This window comes from Chrysemys picta, chromosome 6 (assembly GCF_011386835.1).
Source record: "Chrysemys picta bellii isolate R12L10 chromosome 6, ASM1138683v2, whole genome shotgun sequence".
NCBI classification, from domain to species: Eukaryota; Metazoa; Chordata; order Testudines; family Emydidae; genus Chrysemys; species Chrysemys picta.
Genome location: NC_088796.1, coordinates 13,523,504 through 13,550,032, shown reverse-complemented (window position 1 = coordinate 13,550,032; position 26,529 = coordinate 13,523,504). Strand labels below are relative to the sequence as shown.

The window sequence follows — 26,529 nt, the reverse complement described above, 5'->3', positions numbered from 1 at the left end:
TAATGCTCATAAGCCTAATTTGTTAGATTGCTGTGAGCAGCTGTGGGGTTTCTAACTGCCTACTCTAGGGCTTAAACCCTGGCTTGCAGGCACCACCTAGGCTTTACTCATGCTATCAATATTTTATTAGGCAACAAAACCATGGGAGAGTCAGTATTCACCACCATGCTTAGCAAATGGCCTTGAAAAGATTATTATTAAGCTAATGATGTATTTCTCTATTAACAAGCCTATCCCTATGAGGGGAGAGAGCACCCTAGTTCTAGAGGCTTAGCTCCCCAGTTTGAGCAGTGTTTGTATAAAAAGCCCTGCAGTTCTGGCTTCCTACTAGTAAGAGGTACTGAGGGACTGCTTTGTTGATGGCTACTTCACAGCAAGGCACGGTGTCTGCTCCACAGATAGCTGTCTCCTCATCTTGCACTGTGCCTTTCACTACAAAACAAGAGAGGGCAGAAGGAGTAAGTGTGGGAGATGCTCCTGGGGCAAGGGCCTCCAAGAGGCTGAGGAGAAGGAGGAGGTGGAAGAAACTGCCAAGAAAAGTCACAGTTGAGGTAAGCATGTTTAAAGCTTAGATGAGGGGTTGGTTCGGGGGGCTGAAGTCCTAGTAGGCTGCTGGGGATGGCAAAGGCTCAGGGTGGCTGAATATCTGGGGGTGATGGCGAGGGTATGCCTTTGTATGTGGGGACAATGAAAGGCTGGGGCTTGTCTGTAAGCACAAGGGGTACACCTCTACCCCGATATAATGCTGTCCTTGGGAGCCAAAAAATCTTACTGCCTTATAGGTGAAACCGCATTATATCGAACATGCTTTGATCCGCCAGAGTGCGCAACCTTGCCCCTCCCCCCGGAGTGCTGCTTTACCGTGTTATATCCGAATTCGTGTTATATTGGGTCGCGTTATATCTGGGTAGAGGTGTATTTTGAAATTCTTTGGGGATGCTGAAGGGCTGATGCACCAGGAAGGGAAGGGGGAGAACCCCCAGAAGTAGAAAATTGAAAGACAGACCTGGGGTAGGAAGAGAATGGGGCAAGACCTTGAGCATAAGGAAGAACATGAAGGAGTGGGTCCTGAGAAGGTGAAGAGCAAGAAATGAGGTGGAAGGGGGGAAGGCAGCTTTGGGGAAGGAAAAAGGGGAGACTGGGAGGAGGACCCTGGAGGGGGAGAACACTTGTGAAAAGAAGAGAGTGGGACCTGGGGAGGGAACGAACATTGTAGAAGATGGTAAGTGGGGAGGTCTGTGATGAGAGGGAATAGAAAAGCCTGGGAGGAAGACTGGAGAACAGAGGTGAGAGGGAGGAAGGATTGAAAAGAAGAGTTAACAAGAGGGAAATGAAGCCAAAAGAAAAGTGGGAGACAGCAGACTGGAAAGCAAGGTAGACTAACTTTATTTCTTCTTGTCTTATAACATGTTAGATGTCAAAACATTCCAAAAACAGTCTGCTTGCTTATATAGCTCACCTGACATTGGGAAATGTGATTCTATAGGTTGCTGGGTCGATAGACAGATGTGGCTGTGAATTGGAAGAGGCTAGAGAAGCCTGGTGTTCCTCTGAGTGAGGGAGAAAATATCCTGCTTTGGTGTCTTTTATATCTCTGTCTTGAATATGTTTGTTTCCATTTGCAGCTGAAGGGAGAAATATGAGGTGCATTGCAGGGAATGTGGGGGGAGGGTCTAACATAAGAATGGCCATACTCGATGAGGTCAGTTGTCCATCTAGCCCAATATGCTGTACTCTGACAGTAACCAGTGCCTGATGCTTCAGAGGGACTGAACAGAACAGGACAATTATCAAGTGATCCTTCCCCGCTCTCATCCAGTCCCAGTTTCTGGCAGTCTGAGGTTTAGGGACACCCAGAGCATGGGACTGCATCCCTGACTATCTTGGCTAATAGTCACTGATGCACCTAACCTCCATGAATAAGAGCTGGTTTGGTTGGGCGGGCTGCATGATGTGTGTGTAATGGTCTAACTTTTGCACTAGCAACTTATTCTAGTACAGAATTTCAGATGCTATATGGGTTTATTTAGTTCATTATCTTGAATTTTTGAGCCAGATTATGGTAGGTTGTGCAGAAAGGATGGGACAAGGGCACCAGGAGCCTTCCTTCCCCAACTCCTTCCCCTAGGCTAGCCACAATGGGCTTGTCTTTGCTAAAATAAATAAATAAACGAATGACTAAATCAGGTTGTGTTATGACAATCTTGAAGAGTTGTGGCAACTAACATTGTTAAACATGAGTTTACAGTCCGTAGACAGGACAAGTCATCCCTAATCTTGATTAAACCTTGATGGAACCATGAGGTCTGTCTGCAACCAGCTGACATGATACTAAACACAAAGGTCGCTGTCTGAACTGACTGCAAATTTGTGTTTAACACTGAATTAATATGACTCCTCATTAAAGGTTATAACATGATGCGATCTTCTAGAGTTGTTGATCCCAATGTGACTAGAGAGTATAGATGCTGTGTATGGCGTAGCACTACCAGCCTCCCCAAAAGATCAAGGGCAGTGCAATGTTTGCAGTCTTCAGTGGTCAGCAGAGCATGTTGTTCTCTGTCCCAGGGCAGTGGAATTCTCACTTCAGTATGTGCTCCCTAGAAGAGTTAGCCAGAATTCTTCCTGACCGCACTTGTTGCAGCGTGGCCTGCTGCACAGACTCTGGTTAACTCATATAGTCTAGAGCCCTTGGTTTTGAAATGTTTTTAAAAACATTTTGTATATTTGTTACAAGCTTAAAATAAAAGTGCCCCTTCTTGCTGACTGCAGGAAACTTTGGAATTTCAAAGCCTTCTGGGGCAGGAAGCCTATATCTTTCCTTTTTTAATGCCTCTCTGTGTCTTCTCAGTCTCGCTGCTTGAACCGGTCTGGTTGCTTGCCTGTTTGTTGGCTCCATTTTTGCCTTTTAATAAATCAGTTTGATTTAACAGTAACATTGCCAACAAAACTGAATATTGAGACTAGGCAATTATTGTAACTAGATAATTATCTCTGGCTGCTTCTGAAAATATGCTTTTCAGTTGCACTTCAATGTTTGTTTTGCTGTAAATGTCTCAGCATTTCCTTTTGCAGCAGGAGACCCATTGTTCTGTTTCAAAGTTTACTGCCGGTGACATTTTTTGCTTCATTTTTTATTAATAAAATGTATCTCATCACTTCTGTTGTGATGAGACTGTATCTGATAGTAAATGGATAAAACAGAGAGCAATGAAATTATGGGATAATTCTTCCAATATATATAGATATTGCACTTTAACATGTTCAGACTTATGATAGCTATGCTACCTTCCCTCACGTTAATAGAATAACATCACTTTATATAAACAAAAATTAAATAGTTGAAGCACACACTTCTGTCCAAAAGAATAATAAATACTCCTGTTAAGGCGCTGGACAGGGATTCAGGAGATCTGGATTCTAATATCGGCTCTGCCACAGACTTCCTCTTTGATCTTGGGCAAGTTACTTAATTTCTTTGCTTCCATTGCCCTTCTGTAAAATAGGCTAGTACGTCAACAGATACTACAGTGCTGGAGAGGTCATAGGTAAGACTATAAATAAAGACTTTAGATAAAATATAGATAAATGCATTCTGCACCCGTATGTTGTAAGACTTGTTAGAAATTAAGGGGTTCTTTGGTAAATGTTTGACAGTTGTGGTGGCTGAAATCCTCTATCCACAGAACAGGTACAGTGTTAGTGCAAGCTTCCTTATATGTGCTACCACTTCCTTTCATATGCCTTAGTCCAGACCTAGAAGGATGGTTTGTGGGGTGAGGAGGTAGTTTCTTTGTTTTTTCTAACTCCACGGACAATAGTGCCAAATAACTCCTGGTCTTTTGGCTTTTGTGATCTGAATGCTTATTCACTAAGAAGTGAATTCACCAAATGGACAACCAACACTTTTCAGTCATTATTTATCTGGACTAGATTTGAACTAGAGCTAGTTCAAGACTAGCTACTCTAAGATTTTTGTTGTGCTTATCTTTCCATCATGTCAAACAAGATTTGGAAGTCTTGTGCATTCTGTGATTTTTCTACTTCAGTTGTAAGCTTTCTGGGGCAGAGACGTCTTTTAATATATGTTCTGTGAACAAAGGGGCCCTGATCCATGACTGAGGCCCCTAGGCACTGCTGCAGTACAAATACATAGCAGTTTTGAGGAAGACTCCATTGTGAATTAGTTATAAAGCATTTTAAGGTATTTCCCTATTACCACATATAGTGGTAGATTACTCTTTTGAAAACAACTATCTTGTATATTTCTAAAACTCCTTTTATTGTGGTATGAGATACAATATACAACACTTGTAAAGGTTTATGGGGCCTTACAAACATATATGGTGATGTTCCCTGACCAGTCCAAGACAAGAGAATGGACAGTCATTCAGAAGAGGGAGGGTTTGAAGATGAGGGATTGGTAGAAGTGGTGGATTTTATAGGAAGATATTCCAGGCATGGGGGCACTTTACAGTGTGACATGGTAGATTTTAGATTGTAAATGGTTTACAACAGGGACTGTCTCTTGTTATATGTCCACATAGCAGCTAGAATACTTTGGATGCTATATACAATCAAGAATAGTTATATTTGGAGGTTGTATTGTGATGATATTCTGGGAGAGTGGGACAGTAAGTAATGCTGTGGTGTGAGGGGAAGCCAAGTGTTGAACTACACTGCAACACTGCAGTGGGGTCATGGGGGGGGGGGGGGGGGGGGGAGGGGCAGGCCATGGTGCTGTATGAAGGCCACATAATGTGGAAGGACGGTGCCTAGTGGAGAAGATGTGATGCTGTGTGGAAGCCTCATTGCAGGGGGCTGCCAAGAAGAGGAGGGGATGATGCCAGGTTGAGAGGGGGGCATGATGGGAAGGCCATGCTGTAAGGAGGCCTCATGGGGGTGGGGGAGGACAACAGTGACAGTTGTGTTTGGGACAGTCATAGTGATGTCTATGGGGTGGCCTTGTTGCAGGGGGGACAGTGCCAAGTGGGGAGGCTATGTGATGGGGGATGTAGCAATTCTGAAGGGAGGGGGTGTGTGGTAAAGAGGATGGTGTCAGGTGGGCAGGGTATGTAGTAGGGGCGAGACCCTACCCTCTACATCATCATGTATGTGGCAATGGGGGATGATGCCAGGTGGGCTGTAGGGAGGATATGTTGTTGGGAGAACAGTGCCGGGGGCGGGAGGGACGTAGTGGGGAACACAGGCTATGGGGAAGGATGTGGGGGATATGGTGTCAGGTCAGGGAGAGATGGGGGACATTGTGGTGCTGTGGGGAGGGTATGTGATGGGGGCGGGGGGGAGGGAACTGTGATGACATGGGCAGGATATGCTGTCAGGTACTAGGTGAAATGGTGATGCTGTGGGGAGGGGCTGTTAGGTATGGGGGTGCTGTGAGGAGGGCATGGGGGTGCTGTGGGGAAGGGACACTGTTAGGCATGGGGGTGCTGTGCAGGAGGGGATGCTGTCGGAGAGCATGAGGGGGCAGGGGGATGCTGTCGGGTGTGGGGTGGGCATGGGGTATGAGGGGGCAGGTGGATGTTGTGGGGAAGGGGGGGTATGGGGATGCTGTGGGGAGAGAATACTGTCGGGTGGGGTGTGAGCTGGTGGGCGGATGCTGTGGGGAAGGGGGATACTCTTGGGTGGGGATTCTGTGGGGAGGGAATGGGATGTTGTGGGGAGGGGGTGCTGTCGGGTGGGGTGTGAGGGGGCAGGCAGATGCTGTGGGGAGGGCATGGGGTGCGTGCTGCCGGGTATGGGGGTGCTGTCAGGTGGGGTGAGAGGGGGCAGGGGGATGCTGTGGGGAGGGCATGGGGTGCTGCCAAGTACGGGGTGCTGTCGGGGGGGGGGTGAGGGAGCAGGCGGATGCTGTGGGGAGGGCATGGGGTGCTGCCGGATACGGGGGTGCTGTCAGGTGGGGTGAGAGGGGGCAGGCGGATGCTGTGGGGGAGATGCTGCCGGGTACGGGGGTGCTGTGGGGGAGGGGGTGCTGTCAGGTGGGGTGAGAGGGAGCAGGCGGATGCTGTGGGGAGGGCATGGGGTGCTGCCGGGTACGGGGGTGCTGTGGGGGAGGGGGTGCTGTCAGGTGGGGTGTGCGGGGGCAGGCGGATGCTGTGGGGAGGGCATGGGGTGCTGCCAGGTACGGGGGTGCTGTCAGGTGGGGTGAGAGGGGGCAGGCGGATGCTGTGGGGGAGATGCTGCCAGGTACGGGGGTGCTGTGGGGGAGGGGTGCTATCAGGTGGGGTGAGAGGGGGCAGGCGGATGCCGTGGGGAGGGCATGGGGTGCTGCCAGGTACGGGGGTGCTGTGGGGGAGGGGGTGCTGTCGGGTGGGGTGAGAGGGGGCAGGCGGATGCCATGGGGAAGGGAGATGCTGTGGGGGAGCGGATGCCGTGTCCCCTCAGCCTGGGCACGAAACCACCCCTTCTCCCCGCACCCTGAGGGGCCCGTGGCCGAGCGCCCCCCTCCCCTTCTCGTCCCGCCCCCGTGCGCAGCGGGGCCGGATGGGCTGCGGAGCCCGCCCCGTCACGTGGGGGGCGCACAGAGGGTGCAGGATGGTGGCGGCTGCGGCGGCGCCCGGCGGCGGCAGCGGGTAGAAAATGGCGGATTTCGAGGCGTTGAGGGTGAGGAAAAAAAAATCCATCCCTAGCCCCACCACCCCCATCACCCCCCGCCATTGCCATCCAGAGCGGCCGGGCTCCCCGCGCCCACAGCTCGGGCGGGACCTCTCAGCCGGGGCCGGTCATTGATATAGGGTCTGACCCCCCACACTCCTCACCTGCTCCTTCGCGCCTTTTGGGGGTCCCCCGTCATCTGCCAGTCCCCCCCAGGGTCTTGCCCCTCCCCCCCGACCTTCCAGCCCCGCGGGGTCTTGACCCACTAGCCCCCCCCCCGTCTCCTTCACAATCTGCGCCTCAGGGTGCGCCCCCCGCCCCCCCAGTGCTCCCACACTGCTGAGGGTCCAGGTTGCATTCATGATTCTCAAACGGAGACTGGGGGCAGGGGCAAAGTGGAGGTGCCCTACTCCTGCTCCCCAGATCTGGAGCTTTCTGTGATTGCATGCCCGGGCGCTGATCTCTCTATTTATTATTTACCAGAGTTAGATGGGGAGTGGGGAGAGAAATCCTTCCTCCCCCCCCCCCCCCCCCCAATTCAATGTGAATGGGACTTTTTTTTTTGTTTTTTTGTTTTTTTTTTAATCTTTGGCTAGGATAAACTAATACTAGTATAAAATAGCCAGTTTTTTGGGGGTGGGGGGAGAAAGAAAGAGAGCTGCCAGTAATTCTTACCGGAAAATAATCAAAATTATTTTAAAAAGGGAGGACACTTGAGCTATCTTTTAAATGTGACTTGAAGTTAGAGATGAATGCAGGCCTCAAATTAAGGTGCTTTGTGCGCGCACACACACACTATCATTCATTAGCACATCTCAACGACCTTGTAGTCCTCACCTGTATGTTCTTTGACTTCAAGAAAAATGCTTTCTATTGTCTTACTTTTTTTTTAAGTGGTGGAGGAGTGGAAAACTTGCAAATCCTGGTTTCCATTTTCATGTTGAGATTGTTTTCCGACATCTTGAAATCATCCTTATGATTACATCCAGTTTACACTAGTATAGAAAATTTCTGCCTACTAAGTGAGATGATTTGCAATTGAGATCTGAAAGGAAACAATTCTGCGGTCATGTATGGCACAGTTTTTCTCTGTTTCACAGAAATGTGTATCATTTTGTATTAATTGTGGGAGAGGGCGACTCAAACTGATTTTTAAGATCAGATTTGAGAGGTTAAATTTGCCATGGAAATAAATTAATTGAATGCAAATTTGTGAACAATATGCACAAATCCAAGGGCTATGGAAATCCGGTATTTTTTGTGGCAGAACTATTCCATCTACCCACTTTCACTTGATGTCTTTTTACACAGTTACATTGAACTCCTGTAAACACTTTCAATATCAAGCACATTTCTTTCTTTGAAATATCTGTTAAAAGTCTAATGCAAAGAGCTGACTACTTCTGCTTTTTTAAAAATATAAACATCTTTTTAATTCCCTTAAAACATCTGCAAACATCTTTTTTTGGTATATGACATTTTCTTTTATATTCTTAATTCTAGTAAGTAGAGCCCAAGTCTGCAAGAGTGCCATGCTTGCAGTGGGAGTTCTATGTGTAGGACGTTTGCAGAACAGCTCTTAAACTTTGTCTGTGGTAGGGATTTCTGCTGTCACAATTAACATGAACCCCAGGGCTAGCACCAGTGGGAGCCCTGGTGTAGAGGAAGCTCTAGTAGCCAGGCCACTTTTCACCACTTTTAACTAACATGTGGGAAACACTGTCAGTTGCCAGAGCTCTGCCTATGTTAGGGCTCCTGCCAGTGCTAACATTGACCAATTTGTTGGAACCATAGCTCTGGTGGGGGAATTTTTTCACACAAAATTCCTAATCCAGATATCAAAGGGGTAGCTGTGTTAGTCTGGATCTTTAAAAGCAGCAGAGGTGCCTGTGGCACCTTATAGACTAACAGATGTATAGGAGCATGAGCTTTCGTGGGTGAATACCCACTTCTTCGGATGCATGCAGATTTTTTGGGGCGGGGGGAGTATGCATCCGAAGAAGTGAGTATTCACCCACGAAAGCTCATGCTCCTATACGTCTGTTAGTCTATGGCCTGGTCCCCACTAAGCCTCCACTTCGGACTAAGGTACGCAAATTCAGCTACGTTAATAACGTAGCTGAATTCGAAGTACCTTAGTCCGAACTTACCGCGGGTCCAGACGCGGCAGGGAGGCTCCCCCGTCGATGCCGCGTACTCCTCTCGCCGAGCTGGAGTACCGGTGTCGACGGCGAGCACTTTTGGGATCGATCCCAGAACATCGATTGGTTGCCGCTGGACCCTCCAGTAAGTGTAGATGTACCCTATAAGGTGCCACAGGACTAATCCAGATAGGATCTGAGGGAAGAGCAGAGTTTGGTCTTCCCGAATATGGGCTTTCTTTCTGATTTGATTTAGTAAGACTTCTTCTTTTTTTTTTTTTTTTTTTTTTTTTTTTTTTTTTTAATGCAATATAGGTGTGGTTTTGTTTTGTTGGCATTTTTGGGTTTGCTTGTTTAGTGTTCAACCCCCCTTCCCATGTCATACTATCGATTGTCTTGTCTCTCTACAAACTCTATACCAGGAAACGTCAGTCTTTTTTGTTTTAGCCCACCTGCAGTTTGCAATAGAAAGGAGGATTTAGCAAAATGGGTGTTGTCTCAAAGGAGGTATAAGATAAAAAGTTCCCATAAAGTTCATTCCGTCTAGTCCGTAATTACGTTGAGTGAATTGGAAATATACATCTGAAATGTCAAGTGTGAAGGTGGACATCCTGCATTTCTTCACTAGACGATGTAGGTTTTGAGACAGCTTAAATTATTAAGTTATTGTCGGGAAGGGACTCTTCCTTCTCCATACTTCTATAGATGGAAACTTCTGTAAATTTCCCCCTTCTACAATTCGATTGTTGGTAGTGCTGCTTTATCTTCCCCACTATCTTCTATCTCCTCATAACACCAAATAGCAGGAAGTAAGTTGTATGTGGTTTTTAAGCATATTACTACTGTGCAGGTGCATAGCTAAAGTAGTTTTAACTGTAAGCCCTTTGAGGCAGGGATGTGATTTGTATGATGTGCTAATAAACCATACACACCTCTGTAGATTGTCCCTTGCTATGGCTGATAGAGGGCTGTATGATCCAAGAAAGCTTTATATTATTACTAATGTGGTGAATTAAATGATCCAGTAGAGCAGTGGTTTTCAAACTGGGATACGCTACTCCTTAGGGATACGTAAAATTTCGTCGAGGCATGTGAGGAAAAAGCCTGTATTGGCAGACAATGCATCATGTGATCCCTTACAGACCTTAACCTCTCCCCCTCCTCACCCCCCCGACCCTCCCCGTTTTCACAGGTATATTATGACCCTTCCTCCAATGGGGGTACACAGTCAACTGCATTATTTGGAAGCTTAAAAAGTTTGAAAACCGCTGCAGTAGAGAATAGGGGCAAGATCATATTCGTTGTAAATGATAGGAGCCTCCAACTTCCATGATGAGGGTAGGATTTGATGAGAAAAACGATGCTTTCCCTTATCCTTGTACCCAGTTTATATTCCTGCCTCAGTTATTGGTTTAGATAAGATACCTTGCTAGGAAAAAAAAAAAAATCCCCATTATCATAGCACCTCAGTGCCTCACAATCCTCAATGTAGATATTTTCAGAATACTTCCTCTGAGGGAAATGTTGTTATCCCCATTTTACAGATAGGACAGTGAGGCACAGAGAGACTCAGGTACAGATTTCTAAGAAGTATTTCAGCATTGCAAGACCTAAGTACTATTGACTTCAGTGAAACTTAGGGTCCTAAGTCACATAGGCCTTGCATTGCTGAGCGAGTAATGTCCATATTTTTAGATGCATTTAGGTCTTAATGACTTGCCCAAGGTCACACAAGAAGTTTGTAGTGGAGTAGGGACCTGGGTCTCTTGAGTTCCAGGCTAGTGCTTAACCCCTGGATTACCCTTTCTTTGTAAAAGTTGTAGGGTAATGCTAGATAGTGACTGTTGGTCCAAAGTGATGGCTGTGATGTTTCTATTTCTATTTATCTTACCTGTAAACTGGGGTGTCAGTCTCTGGACTAGAAAAGCCAGATCACAATCTTGATGTCTGTTTAGCACAGGGAAGGTGGTGATTTAGGATCCCTTTTTGTGATCCTATGTGGCTGCTGGAGAGAGAAGTGCAGTTCATGTCTAGCCATTAAGGCCTTTACTCCCACTGATAAATCACAGTTTAAAAAACTGAGCATGAAGCTCACCTGTTTGGATTAGTGGATTTGAATTACAGAAATTCAATTCACAGGTATGAAGTTGCTTATTGACAGCCACTCTTGCATGCCCCACAGTCAAGGAGGAGAATGGCTTCTTCTCAAACCGCTTTTATGAATTAACCTCCAGAAATTTCCTCCCTAAATTAGTGTTTTGTGGATTAATCTACAGTATTGTTTGTTTCAGAGTGGTAGCCGTGTTAGTCTGTATCAGCAAAAACAACCAAGGAGTCCTTGTGGCACCTTAGAGACTAACAAATTTATTTGGGCATAAGCTTTCATGGGCTAGAACCCACTTCATCAGACGCATGGCAGAGTTGCTTGCTGCACTGATGCCGAGCACGCTGTTCACCTCAATATGTGGTCTCTATCTGTCTTGTGAAGGGACAATAGGGCAGCTTGGAAAGCTCAATTTTTATTAGTAAGCGCGCTTGAAGTTTAGAAGCAGCAGATCAGATTTCAGACTTCAAGCTTGATTCTGGGTTTTTTTTTTTTTAGGCCAGCAGAGTATGGGGATGCTGTAGATGCAGTGTGCTCGGTTTTCTGGGGTGAAGGAGCATTTTTATGTTGTGTTTTATGATTGTGGTATTAACATACTGTGTGGGGAGCCACAACCAAAGGGTTGGAGGCAGAAAGCCTTTGATTGTGGTAAAGAAAACCAGGAAATCTTGTAGGAGCCACCATATTCCCAATTTTTTTGGAGAGGTGTCACGGATTGTCTCAGTACAATTTAGTTTGTAAAATTGAATGCTTTTTATTATACTTCATACAAATACACCAAAGGCTATTGCATTAAAGTATAAGCTGTTGTTGTCTCTTGTAGAAATGGTCATTCTCTTTCCCGAGCAAAACAATACTCTGAATTTAGTTTCAAGAAAGTCTTGAGAAAAGTTGTCACCAAAACATCCAGCGTAAGCCTTACCTCTCACAGGCCTTAACATTCTGGAAAGATCAGATGAATTCTGATCAAGATGGTTTAACTGTATAATATAATGGTGTTTCTTTTAAAAGCATTTTAGCAATCTGAGGAACTTTTAAGGTTTAGGTTGAAAGAAGCACAATTTTGTGCTTCTCTTAATATTTTGTCTCTTGCAAGACTTCCATTTGTATGGACAATAGAAAAGTTTTAGGTGAACCAGAATATACATGTTAATTCCTTTTACATTAGGAAACATTAGGTGTGACATTGGGAACCTGTCATGCCATTTGGAAGGAAAGAAGAATGTGCCAGCAGAAAGAAATTCAAGTGGATCCACATTTCTGTACCTAAAAAGAAGTTTGAATCCACATCAGGTTTCGTTAGGGCTTGTAAACAATGGAAAGTAAGTAGCATCTCATTTTAATAACTACATCTGCTTTCTGACTGGGTAATACTTGCTGACACACATCTAATCAGTGAACAACGCAAGGGACTAATAACCTCCTAGTCAAAAAACACGGAGGAGTGTATGCAAGTTTGGAAGTCTCAGACTTCTGAGTTTTAAACTTCAGTTGCACAACAGAATCCTTGTGCCGCCAAAGACAAGATACTTAACTTTTCTGCATCCATTTCCACACTTTGTAAAATGGGGAGAATAGTTGCCTATTTAACTAGGGTATTGTGAGGATTAGTTAGTATTTGTACAATGTTTATAACATGTAAAGTGCTATATGTGTCCTTAGTATTAAGAAATAGAGTAAGAAAATGGTTATGGGATGTGCAGGTATATAAAACATTTTTGTATATCTACAGTATACTGTATTATTGCCATACTGTGTAACATTAGTTGTTCAAGTATAAAATTTAAAACCACTGCACTTAACACATTTAATTTTATCCAGTAGAATACTGCATTTTAAAGCGTGGGTTCTCAGTTGCTAGCCAGGAAGGAAACAGCATATTATAAAGTGGATGAATTTTGTTTATCTTGTCATGTCCCATTGTGCACATCTTTCAGTTTTTGTAATGTATTACTTGCATCAAGGGCTCTGGGTTTATGATTTCTAACCCAAAGCCAATGTGTAATTCTTGATGAAACTTGAGTGGTGGAATGCAGCTGTGACTAGACAGTGAACAATTGTCTGTAACTATATGCTGTAGAGATCTCAACATTGTTTAGAGCATTCCATTCATTATGTTTAATAAAATAACCGATTGTAGCTGTAAGGTAATCTGTAACATTTGGGACTTCATCCTGCAGTCCCTGCACACACACATCCCACTGATTTGAACAGAGATTTTGTGTTACAGGTTTGATACCTTAAATATTAAATGGGGGGAGGGGGAAGAGATGAATTGTAATACTCTAGAGTTTTAAGATCCAGTAATTCACACAAGCAGTATTTAAAGAATGAAAAGTGAGATCATCCATTTCATAGGATAAAAAAAAACTATGGGTTGCTCCTTAATACCTGAGTGATGAGCATGTAGGGCCACGTTTTCAGAGATTTGTGTGCATCCAGCACAAGCATGCAGTTATGGTTTACAATACCATGCACTGGGATGCATGCAGCTTGGAAAACCTACTGCTTAATTTATACATTTCCTCATTAGCTATCAATTGTATTCTTCTTCTTGCCCTCCCTTTTAGGGCTAGATAATCAGATGGTGTAAACAAGCATAGATCCATTTATTTCAATGCACATACTTATTTTCGAGTTAATCTTGCTAACATAATTTTTGTTACATGAGTGTAGAGCAGAGAACTGGAATCAGGCAGCCTGGTTCTGTTCTTGAGTCTGTCACAGTGTTGCTGAGCCACCTTGGCCAAATCACATAAACTCTCATTGCTAGGGTCCTTCCAAATTCCTGGCCGTGAAACAGGTGTCAGACCATGAAATCAAGCTATTGGATGGGAGGGGCAGGGCTGGGGGCACCCCAGCCAGGGGCTCCTACCTGGTCCCTGGCTCCAGTTGCTAGTCCCTGCCCTCCTCCCCGGGCTGGGAATGAATGGGACTTAATCTTCCCCTGCACAGCTGCTCAGGGGGATCAGACCCACCTCGGGGTACCTACCCCAGCTGCAGGAAGATCTGGGGCTGGGCAGGGAAGAGCAAGTCCTGTCCCTCCCCAGCCCAGCTGGGACTAGCAGCTAGGAGGACTCCCAGCAGCATGGGGGAGGTCAGACTCACCTCCACCTCCAGTAACCTCCTGTGACTGCAGGAAGTTCTGGGGCTGCTGCCTTCAGAACCTAGCTCTGAAGGCAGCGCAGAAGTGAGGGTGGCAATCCCATGGACCGTGCCTTTTCCCCCTCCCCCCCACACACAACAGCTTTGTGACCCCCCACCCCCATGACTCCCTTTTCGGTTGGGACCCCCACGGTTACAACATCCTGACATTTCAGATTTAAACATCTGAAAATGTGAAATTGACTAATTTTCAAATTCTGTGGCCTTGAACTTGACCAGAATGGACTGTGAATTTGATAGGCTCTACTCATTGCCTGTGACAGTCTTGAGATCTTTGGATGAAAGGTGGTATGTAAGTGCATCAGCAGCACTATTAGCAGTCTGCAGACTGCAAAATGAGTTGGGAAAAAAAATTTAGAGATTCAAGTACTTCTTGGCTGAGGTTTTTTCCAGGTGGAGTAGTGGATTTAGACATGTCTTCCATTAATTTCAGTGGAAAATACCTAAATTCCCTAGATTGTTTCAATTCAAGTCTTAAGTTTAGCAAGTGAACAGGGACTGAGCTTTCAAAGCAATCATGAATAGCTTTTGAATAGTAACTACTTCTTACTTGATTTCAACTTCTTTTTAAATGGGTGAAACTTTCCTGTCTATATTATTTGGATCTAATGACCTTCAAAATCTTGTTTTTGCAAAAACACACTTGAATTATAAAAGCACAGGAAAAATGCTTGAAGTTCCCAGACTATTTTTCCTGTTTAAAACTTAAACATGGTCCAACAGAACTTCCTTCAAACTTTCTCCTCCCCCCCCTCCCCCCCCCCCCAAAAAGAGAAGCTGATTGGGTGAAACTTTTACAAAGCATGAAGTCGTAGCTTGGAAGAGATTTGATTTTTACATCTGAAGCTTGCATCCTCGATTAAAAAAGGGTGAAGGTGGTTATATGTAAGAGAGACTGGAAATTAAAAGTAAATCATGAAAGTACCATCAATAGCCCAGATCAGTAGTGTGAAAAACACGCTGGTAACTAGGCTCTAGTTTTGCAGTGTCTAGAGAACAAACAAAAAAATGAAAACAACTTTTTGGAACCTACATTAGGTCTAACTTGTAAATGGAAATATTTACTGGAAATTACTAAGGCATGATCTTGCAAATAGATGCACAAGAGTAGATGCTTATGCCCCTACAGGCTCCTGTTGATGGGAATCCATAGAAACATAAGGTCCATTCTGGCAGATCTGTTTGCAGGATCAGGAAATAAATTATGAAATAAGGACTTGATCCTGCATTCCTTACATATCCAAAACTACGTTGACTTAAAGGGAAAGCAGAATCCAGCTCTAAATGGAATGCTCTGTTAATGAGCGTGTTTAATCACTTGCAGTAAAATCGATGTTAGCAATATTTTTCTTCAAAAGCACAAGTTTTGTGCATCAATGCAGTGTACATGGTTTTTCTACTTACAAGATGCATCTGAGGTGCATTGACTCTCCATTTAACTTGCGGGTTGTGACATTGATACTAATATGCGATAGCAAAATGCTAGTCTTTAGAATGTCCACATTAAGCATGAGTTGTTTCTATACATGCTTGACTGCAAATTTTGCCTTGATTAATTTTCAGGAATGCACAGAAGCAGCAGTAAGGGAAATGGAAAGTGTACTGTAAGCCATAGCCTGTTTCTTTAACCCTTGCGTGAAAGAGTTCCCACATTACATTTTGGTTTAAATTCTGTTAGTCAAAATGGATTCCATAAATACTATCAGCAAAAAGTTTTGTTCCCTAAACCTAAAATAAGAACTTCACATGGCTATTAAATTTCTTTGTTGCATTTTGTATATAAACAGTCTGACATCCAAGAGCATGTTAAGCCAATTAAGTATCTTTCTTTTAATATAGGAAAATAATAAGATTTTAATATTTTTTCTAAATTTGAAATACATTGTAAGACTCTTAATTAAAACTGTTAACTTAAGCTAATTTTTAAAAAGCCCCAACGTTTTCTTTAAATCTCTATCCCAAGCCCAAAAACAAACCTTAAAAATTTGACTTCATAGGGAGCATGATTGGACCTGAAGGAGGGAAATATGTTGAAGGATTTTAAAATATGTCCTTTTGACAGTTTGGTAGTCATTTCTGGATGGCTGGATATGTATATCTATCTCTAATCTATTTTTTTCCATGTGTAGTTTTTGGAGATTTTCTGATTTAACTGAAGGGAGTGAGAATTTGAGGTGATTTTTAATTTTTTTTTTTATTGGGGGGCAGTCAACTTGAGAATTCTGAGTGTGTGCTAATTTTAGCAGATGTATTATACTGTATAGTGTGAGAATTGTTACATATCTATCCACAGTAAATTTATTTGAAAAATAGAAGTTCAAAGATCATGATGATAGTGATTCTAATACCAAGTTGTTACAGAGAAATAACTGTATAGTGAGTGATGTGAATTGGACATGCAGAGCTGGGAACTATATAACCATAGGGGATGGGGGGAAGAGTAGGATAACAAATCAGTAACTGTGTTACATCTCTGTTCTGGTGGAGGCAACTGTGGTTTAGACTAAAAATAACTTTTTCCCTACCTACCTTGTCCACAATTATATGATGGATTTATCTGCTCTAATACCAAAATAAGGGATAAAACTATCTTGAAATGTATTGTCAACCATTTCCAATATCAATATTTTATTTACTTTCAAGAATTCAAGACCATTTATGATTTGGCAGTAAACAAATAACGTTTTATAGAATCCTAGGTCCCTGCCATTTCAAACTCCTATTTAGGTCATCTGGTTATCTCCCTGATAGTTAGTATTGTTACTTACAGTACATTTAAAGCTATCCTGGACAAAATACGAGAGTGTGTCAGATCATGGGACTCCCTCTACTTCCCTGGAAGACTTCCACATTCCACACCTTACTGTGTTTCACTCTCATGAAATTTCTCCTGATATTCACCCTAATTCTTCCCTTCAGCAATTTCGATTCTGTAACTTCTAGCAATATCATGTATCATTCTACATAATTCCTCTCCATATTTATACTGTTGAAATAACTGTTGCCAGTTATCATAGTACGTTTAGATGGCATCTGTTAGCCAAGTATTAATGGGAATTCCCACTAAAAAGATTTCAAGACTGTCCAAGACATAATCGCACACTTATGAGAAACTACCTTTCCAATCACAATTACTGTCAACTGCTAATAGTCTAGGAAAAACACACCCCACTTCAAACATTTAAATTGTAGATATTCAAGGTTAGTAATTAAAGGATAAAATTGAGGTTGAGTATTTAATGGTAATAGGGAAGAAATAATAGAAACTTATGGTCTGGTTTTCCTGTTTTCCCTTAATCTTTCTCCCTCAATTCCAGCTGAAGTCAATGGGAAGTGTGTGTGCTCCACACCTATGAAAATGAGGCTCTTAGTTGTCGTCCTAGTAAGATAGAGGGACATGCTTTACAGAACGTTGTCTGGGAACCAGGAATAAACTACAGTAGAACCCCATTTAACCAAGCCTCCATTATCTGGCTCTCCATATTTATCAAAGCACCAGCTGCCCGGGGCAGACAGTGGCCGGGGCTTGAGAAACCATTCTCTCTGGTTTATCCGGATTTTTGGTTATCCGATCTGGCTCTAGTCCCAGATAGATTGAATAACCGGGGTTCCACTCGAGTTTTAATACCAGCTCAGCAACTGGTCCCCCTGTTGTGTTGAATGAGTCTCTTCAAGGAACACTCAACTTGCAATTTTTTTTGTTAAACTGACTAGATCTCAAGTAGCTTCATGTACTAACCTGCCTCTGATTTATTCTCTCCCCCCCCCCCCGCCAATCTTGTGGTTTTGCATAAACATTTTTCCAGTCATGTTTCCTTCTCTCTTTAAAAATTATCTTCTCTGTGGAATAGACCCCGACTAGCAGAATATGTAGGAGAAATAGTAAACAGTCTAAACACAGAGGACTCTCAAATTCACAAAGTAAACAGTCTGAAGAAAGGTTTTATTTTTGTAGGTGTTACTTGTGATAATAGGGGGAAAGGTCAGGTAGGTGTGAAGTTTTAAGTTGGCAGTATCCTTTTAATTTTCTCAAGCATAAAATCAGACCGTTCCGAAAGTTAATGCGTTAATTATAAAATGCCATGTAATAACTATTTTTTGGAACCTAGATGCACTATGATGGGTACTAAAAAAAAAAAAAAAAAGTCATCAAAACTACCTTTTAAATGAGTTGCTAATCCTTTTAAAATTTTATTTTACTGATTTTTTCCAAAGTAAAGTTGAATGATAATTCATAATTCATATGAAATTTTGCAAAATTAGTTATCTGTCTAGTTCACTGTTTCCCTAACTCTGGAAAGTTGAGCCCTTCTTCAGGAGAATGAAACGAACTGCACCTCCTTTTGATCCTGCCTGAGGAAGTGATCCCACTTTTTAGGAAACACTAGTCTAGTTGAATAGGCAACATGATACTCAAATTTTGAAAATGCGCAAGGGGCAAAGCTATACTTAGGGAGAGGCACTACCGGTTTTTAAAGAATAAATATTAAACCTGAGCTATAAAAATCTATTTACTTTCAGAAATGAATTTTATATGCTATACATATTGGGAGTACTGTGCTGACCTTAACTTTTTTTCTCCCTTTAGAATATGGTATCAAGTTTTCGAGTTTCTGAACTACAAGTGTTGTTGGGCTTTGCTGGACGTAATAAAAGTGGGCGCAAACATGACCTCCTGATGAGGGCACTGCATTTATTGAAGAGTGGCTGCAGCCCAGCAGTTCAAATTAAAATCCGAGAGCTTTATAGGCGTCGGTACCCAAGGACTATTGAAAGTCTGTCTGACTTGTCACCTATAAAACCTTCAGTTTTCAATTTGGATAGTAGCTCCTCTCCTGTGGAACCTGACTTGGCTGTTGCTGGAATCCACCCACTACCTTCTACTTCAGTCACCCCTCAATCCCCTTCGTCGCCTGTTGGTTCTGTGCTGCTTCAAGACACTAAGCCTCACTTTGAGATGCAGCAACCATCACCTCCAATTCCACCTGTCCATCCTGATGTTCAGCTAAAAAGCCTCCCATTTTATGATGTGCTTGATGTTCTCATTAAACCTACAAGTTTAGGTAAGTGTTTGCTTAATTTAAGACTGACTAAAGCAACCATCATTTTGATCATTACATCTGATCAGAAAATCCAGATCCATAAAATAGTGAGCTTCCCAAATTAGACATTTGTATAGAGGTCAATATTTCCACTTTGTAAAGACAGTAAATGCTGCTTGGCATTTTATAAATTGCTTTAATTTCCACTCTCAGAAGCAATAATGTTCTTTACCTGCAGCCAAGTGACATTCAAAATCATGGTTCTTTTCTGCCTTTCAAAATACTAAAGAAATTACTTCCTATATGATCTTTGCAGCAAAATGTACCTATGATCAGTATAAGCAAGGAGAAACCTACAAGGGCCAGTAGAAAATGGATTTTGGAAAATAATTTTTGATCCTTGTGTGTGATCACAAATTGCGCTGTCACGTTGCTAGAAGGAAGTTGTCAAGGCTAGCTTGTCCTCCAGCTACAGAAAATTTGAGATGTTTGTTTTCAGGGTAGGGTCTGAAGAGCCTCGCTCTTCCATAATGAATCTGACATTATACCAAATGAGTGAAGTAGATTTAATCATTTGATGAATGTTGGTTGTGCAGAAATGATTGTTCACCTTACCTGTTATTGACTGAGGCTATGGCTACACTTGCAGAGTTTTTGCGCTGTCCGTTTCACCAGTGATAGGGAACCTGTAAAAGAAAAGTGCCGGTTTGTGTTCTCACTTACTTCCACAGGCATCAGATCGTGTTCACATTTGCAGCACTTCCATCGCCGATGAGAGCAGCGCACTGAGGGGAACTATCCCACAGTGCAGCTCTCTCCATTTTGAGGCTAGGCCTTGTGGGAAAGGGGGGTGATCGCGGGGCATCCTGGGTCCCTGCACAGCCTCCTCTCCCCAAACACTGATCAGCTCCAGTGGCTCAGCATGGCTCTAAGCAGGGGATCGTTTGCTCCGATAAGTGAGCGCTTGCCAAGAAAACAGGAAGGGGAGTTTCAAAGTTCCCGGGGCTTTACAGGGGGAGGGTCGGATGTCTGTTTACCTGGCAGCAGAACTGCTCGCCAGAGTGGTCACCTTAGACACTGTGGGATATCCTCAGGACGCTAAAAGCTGTGTGAACAGGAAGAACGTGTCTTCACTTGCGTATCACCGGTAAGAACTGTACGCATCTCGTGGAAGTGGTTTTCTGTTTGCGGTGAAACTTTCACCGCAAAAAGTCATTGGAAAGTGTAGATGCTCTCGCGGTTTTTGCATGGAAAAAGGGACTTTTTGTGCTTTAAATGGCAAGTGTAGACATGCCGTGACTGTTTTTATTGGAGTACAGAATAGAGCTGTTGTGTGCACTACAGCAATTTGAAGTCCTGCTTATCCTCAGGCCCAGATTTTAAAGGTATTTAGGCCTTGGTGCACTCAGTGTTGCAATGCTTATGTGATTTTAGGGGCCTAAATCTCATTTTCAAAAGTGATCTAGTCCAAGGCTCTAAGTGCCTAGATCACTTTTGAAAATGAGATTTAGGCTCCTAAATGATATAGGCGTTGCAACGCTGAGTGCACTAAGGCTTAAATACCTTCAAAATCTGGGTCTAAATTCAGCTCCTTGAAAACATAATATTGTATCTTTGTGAATGTTGGTTTCTGCTTCTCCCGCGGGGGGGGGGGGCCCAGTTCAGTTTGTTGCATCACATTTAATATTCATGCCTTTAAGACTGCACATAAGGTGGTCTCTACCTCTATCTTTGCTCTCATTTTCCCTCACGCTCCCTGCTTATTGTGGGGATTTTTCTTTTCCTAATTACTTTCTTTTTTTCCCCTCCCCTCTTCTGTACCTGCCCGCATGACTAGGATAGACTATTTTGTCGTTCGTTAGTAGCTCCCTCTTTCCTTAAAACCCATTTCTTCACGCAATCTTTTATAAGTGATCCCTATACTCTCTCTCTCAATTGAACTTAATCTTTTGAATTGTAAACTCCACAAGGCAAGGATTGTATCATTTTCTGGTTTTGTACAGTACCAAGCACGCTGGTGCTGAGCGAGTGATATAACAACTAGGGCTGTCGATTAATCAGTTAACTCATGCAATTAACTAAAAAAAAAATAATTGCGATTAATTGCAGTTTTAATCAAACTGTTAAACAATAGAATACCAATTGAAATTTATTAAATATTAGTGAATGGTTTTTCAACATATATTGATTTCAATTACAACACAGAATACAAAGTGTACAGCGCTCACTTTATATTATATTTGATTACAAATATTTGCACTGTAAAAATAAAAAATAGTATTTTTTAATTCAGCTCATACAAGTACTATAGTGCAATCTCTAGCGTGAAAGTGCAATTTACAAATGTAGATTTTTGTTATGTTACAGAACTGCACTCAAAAACAAAACAATGTAATACTCTAGAGCCTACAAGTCCACTCAGTCCTACTTCTTGTTCAGCCAATCGCTCAGACAAACAAGTTTGTTTACATTTACAGGAGATAATGCTGCCCGCTTCTTATTTACAATGTCACCTGACTGTGAGAACAGGCGTTAACATGGCACCTTTGTAGCCAGCATTGCATGGTATTTACGTGTCATACATGCTAAACATTAATATGTTTGCTTGTAATGCTTTGGCCACCATTCCAGAGGACATGCTTCTATGCTGTTGATGCTCGTTTAAAAAAAAATGCATTAAATTTGTGATTGAACTCCTTGGGGGGAGAATTGCATGTCTCTGCTCTTTTTTTTTTTTTTAACAACCTGCATTCTAACATATACTTCATGTTTATAGCAGTCTTGGATGATGATCCAGCACATGTTGTTTGTTTTAACAACACTTTCATTGCAGATTTGACAAAACACAAAGAAGGTAACAATGTGAGATTTCTAAAGATAGTGACCGCACTTGACCCAAGGTTTAAAAATCTGAAGTGCCTTCCAAAATCTGAGGGAGGAGGTGTGGAGTGTGCTTTCAGAAGTCTTAAAAGAGCAACACTCCGATGCAGAAACTCTAAAACGTGAACCACCAATACAGAAAATCAACCTTCTGCTGGTGGCATCTGACTCAGATGATGAAAATGAACATGTACTGCTTTGGATCGTTATCGAGCAGAACCTATCATCAGCATGGTTGCATGTCCTCTGGAGTGGTGGTTGAAGCATGAAGGGACATATGAATCTTTACCGCATCTGACACGTAAATATCTTGTGAAACTGGCTACAACAGTGTCATGTGAACACCTGTTTTCCCTTTCAGGTGACATTGTAAACAAGAAGCAGGCAGCATTATCTCCCGCAAATGTGAACAAACTTGTTTGTCTGAGCAATTGGCTGAACAAGAAGTAGGACTGAGTGGACTTCTAGGCTCTAAAGTTTTACATTGTTTTATTTTTGAATTCGGGGCGGGGGGGGGGAGGTTGTACATAAATCTACATTTGTAACTTCAACTTTCATGATAAAGAGATTCCACTACAGTACTTATGTTGGGTGAATAGAAAAATACTATTTCTTTTGTTTTTTACAGTGTAAATATTTGTAATAAAAATAAATATAAAGTGAGTGCTGTACACTTTGTAATTGAAATCAATATATTTGAAAATGTAGAAAACATCCAAAAATATTTAAATAAATGGTATTCTTATTGTTTAACTGTGATTAATGACGCGATTAATCGCAGTAAATTTTTTTTAAATCGCTTTACAGCCCTAATAATAACTGTGTGTCTTATTTGGCTTGTTAATTTTTCAGAGCTGTGAACATGTCTTAATGATATAATAAATTATTGATGGTAAGTAATGGCTTGTTCCATTAGTGTGAATAACTACCACAGTTAGATCTTCAGCATGATCGTGTTCAACTGGCAACCTTTTTGGAAAAATACTTCTATATGGATACAGAATTACTTTAAACAAGGATGCAAGTGTAATCCAACTATTTATATATCCCTATAGCATGCTTCATTGGGTTACTACTAACCAGGTAGTCTAACGCAGTTTCTTCGTGTATTGGTACAGCCTGGAAGAGAGTAGTGCACCTGTCTTGGTTTTAGCCAGTGGCTAGATCTGGTTTTGGAAACATTTTAGATGTTCCAGATCTTGGGGTTGGTTTGTATGGTAGTATGTGTAATTTTTCTGGGTTGGTTTGTTTTTGTTTTTGAGGAGGAAGGTAGAAAACCTGCATGAATTTTTTTTTTCTCCCCAATATTTCAACCAGCTCTGGCAGCGTCTGTATCTTCCAGGGTGCACAGCATGCTGTAAGTGAGTTTGCTGACAGAGAAATGTGAGGCAATGAACACACTAAGTGTTTTTGTTTTTGTTTTTTTTGAATCTACATCAATGTAAACTGTTTCTCTACAATGGCTATGATAAAAAGGAAACTGATTAGGTCTTGAAAATGACTTGATATTGAGTATTGCAAGCACTGAACCAAGAACAAACAAATCAACATACTGCAAGGAAGTTGTAATTGAGATTTGGTGGTTGTCAGTTTTTCTTTTAAATTAAGACATTTATTAAAATAAATTTTACTTAAAGTTTTGTGGATTGTTTATAAACAATCTACGTATATTACTATTCTTAAATGGCAGGGTACAGGATAACTGTTTTTTCACTGTTGTATATCCTGAACCAAAAGTTGAAACTAGTCTGAAGTACTCTGGAAAATATGGCTGTATGTAGCAGGTACTCAAGCCATGGCTCAAATGAAAGTCCCCATGTGCTAGATTAAAGACAGAGGTCCTAGCCTTTGTAGATATTGGATGTTTATATACTGTGGTGTTGGGTGCCAATATAAGGACACAGATCATTAACAAGGAAAAAAGAACATAAGAATGGCCATACTGGATCAGACCAATGGTCTTCTCTAACTCAGTATCTTGTCTTCTGACAGTGGCCACTACCAGATATTTGAGGGAATGAAGAAAGAGGCAATTATTGAGTGATCCATCCCTAGTCATCCAGTCCCAGCTTCTGGCAGTCAGAGGCTTAGGGACATTGGAGCATGGGGTTGCAGCTCTGACCATCTTGGTTAATAGTCGTTGATGGACCTATCCTCCATAGAATAACCTAGTTATTCTTTTGGCCTTCACAGCATCCCCTGGCAATGAGGTTTATAGGTTGACTGTGAGTTGTGCGAAGTACTTCCTTTATGTTTGTTTAAAACCTGCTGCCTATTAATTTCATTGGGTGACCCCTGGTTCTTGTGTTATGTGAAGTGGTAAATAACACTTTCTTATTCACTTTCTCTAATCGGTTCATGATTTTTTTCAGACCTCTATCAGGCCTCTCTCTCTCTCTCTCTCTCTCTTCCCCTCCCTCCCTCCCCCCAGTTCTCTTTCCTAAGCTGAATTGTCCCAGTCTTTTTAATCTCTCCTTGTATGGAAGCAGTTCCATACCCCTGATCATTTTTGTTGCCCTTCTCTGTACCTTTTTAAATTCTAGTATGTCTCTTTTGCAATGGGATGGCCAGGACTACATGCAGTATTCAAGGGGTGGGTGTACTATGGATTTATATAGTGGCATTATATTTTCTCTTATGTATCCATTTCCTAATGGACTCTAACAAGGACCACTTTTGCTTTTATAATACTAATGTCAATTAGTAGAGTCAGCATAGGAAACCTTCCCAAAGAGATCTGGGGTCAAATTTTGATATACATGTGCATGGCTTGTTGGCGGGGATAGCATTTTCCTTACAGAATTCAGTACATTTTCTTTAAAAGATGACTAATATTGGAGTGAAATTTCACTTATTTTTTTTGCATCTGTATGCCCTTGAAAACAATGAAAGTGAAACCATATCCTGCAACTGCAATGAGATATGGCATTCCAGCTCTATGTTTTGAGAGCAATGCTAGTTAAGTACCTCTCTATCTTCTAGTGGTATTGAAGCTTCATTTTGTTGTTAGTATTTCTGTAGGGCGTTTAAATTTTAAAAGTACTGTGCATTGTGCCTCTAGTGATCTCCACTTTCGGGTGGCTTGTGGAGCTGCTTTTGTTTTAGTCATGATGAAACACTTAATTTTGATTTAGGGATATTCTTTTGTAGCCAAGTGCAGATTTCATATAGGATTTTTAGAAGGTTTCTTTACCATATAAAGTAACAGAAAAGCTCCTGGTTCATGCTTATTTAATCTGTTGCAGGTATTTATTTGTAAAAGTAACTGATAGTCTTGACAGATAACGTTAAATTAGACAGAGTATAGAACCAAACAGCAAAGTTTCCTTAAATGATTATTACAGTGGGAACGACCGGTAATATGGGGAGACTGGATAAAAATTAATGCTAAAACTAGGAAGAGGAAATGGACAGGTATTCCCACCTTGAGAAGCTGGCCACAATATAAAAGCATAATTGTGCTACATGTTTGCATTCCTGAAGAAATTAAACCCTTCTCCTTGTTCCCTACCGGGTATCATGCTTATGAAGTCACTTTTTAAAAAATGTGTTCAGCTGCAATATTTTTCAGCCTTTCAAAGCCATAAGCATCCTCAAGGATGGGGTGAGATGGGCCAGTAAGACCCTCTCCATTAACTTGCAAATTGTGAAGAGGAGTGATATCGGGCAGTTGTTGGCAGCATCATTTGTTGGCTTCCCACGTTTGAAGAGGGCAGTGACTATCACTTCATGACAGCTTTTTAGGCTTGTCACCTGCTAAGTATTACTAGCTATCTTTTAAGAGTTCTCAAGGTGAATAACGCTGCTGATAATCTATCAAGAAACTCATGCTGCAAACTGCAAGATGCAACATTCATGGTTATGAACTCATTGCTACTGTGAATGATGTTAAGTGTGGCCTGGGCATGGTCTTAAAGATGTCTCAGTCCTGGAGGACCTCAAGACCATGGGAATTTCTGTTGCTGCAGTAAGAGCTTGGACAACTGACCGTAATGAATGCTTGCAGACCTCCAAATCTTGAATGGCTGAAGCCTGTATTACCATTCTCTCCCCTCTCCTCCCCTCCCCCCCCCAAATTTGGCTTTGTACTTTGGTGACTTAAATAGCTACCACTCACAATAGGGCTATAGCAGACATGATGCAGTTGGTGGACCTCATTTGCAGATGTCTACCTTCTTTGTTTAAGTTCAAAATCAGGGACTTTTTGCTCTGGCAGATAGAACACTGAACACAAACCAGACCTCTGCTTTCTGATGAAAGACAATAGTGGTTTTCCTCTGAAAGCTTCACGAACAGTGCTTGGAAACTTTGCTTGCGGCCAACACTGCTCTGCTATTCTGCATGTCCGTTTAGCTGTGCATTGCATATGCCACAGTAATTATAGAAAGGATACACCATATCTGGTCAGTCCCAGGAATCTCTGACCGCCTTGTTTATCTTTTTACCAAAGGTGCTGTGAAACATGTTCCTCATAGCTATCGCATGGTCTATGCTTCTTGCTGGCAGCTGAAGAGTATGAGAAGAGCTATGATCTGGGCACAGCAAAAGCACTAATAGTCATTGAACTCTGCATGCCTGAAAA

At 42.3% G+C, this 26,529-nt stretch overlaps 1 protein-coding gene across 20 annotated transcripts in view; it reads left to right on the top strand.

The window, feature by feature from the left end:
* The window catches only part of PIAS2 (protein inhibitor of activated STAT 2), a 64,634-nt gene continuing 38,105 nt past the window's right edge, over nt 1–26,529 (top strand). For 5 of the 20 annotated variants that reach the window (XR_010588759.1, XM_065549980.1, XM_065549979.1 and 2 more), the window contains exons 1-2: nt 6,474–6,624; nt 18,614–19,088. Coding sequence is in view for 18 of the 20 variants with exons in the window: in XM_065549980.1 (XP_065406052.1) it covers nt 6,601–6,624; nt 18,614–19,088 (499 nt within the window). In the remaining 2 variants the exon portion in view is untranslated. Of the gene's footprint in view, nt 552–6,473; nt 6,625–12,028; nt 12,183–16,154; nt 16,200–18,613; nt 19,089–26,529 lie in introns of those variants that run through there. The other 15 variants (XM_065549981.1, XM_065549973.1, XM_065549971.1 and 12 more) reach the window with 10 other exon arrangements.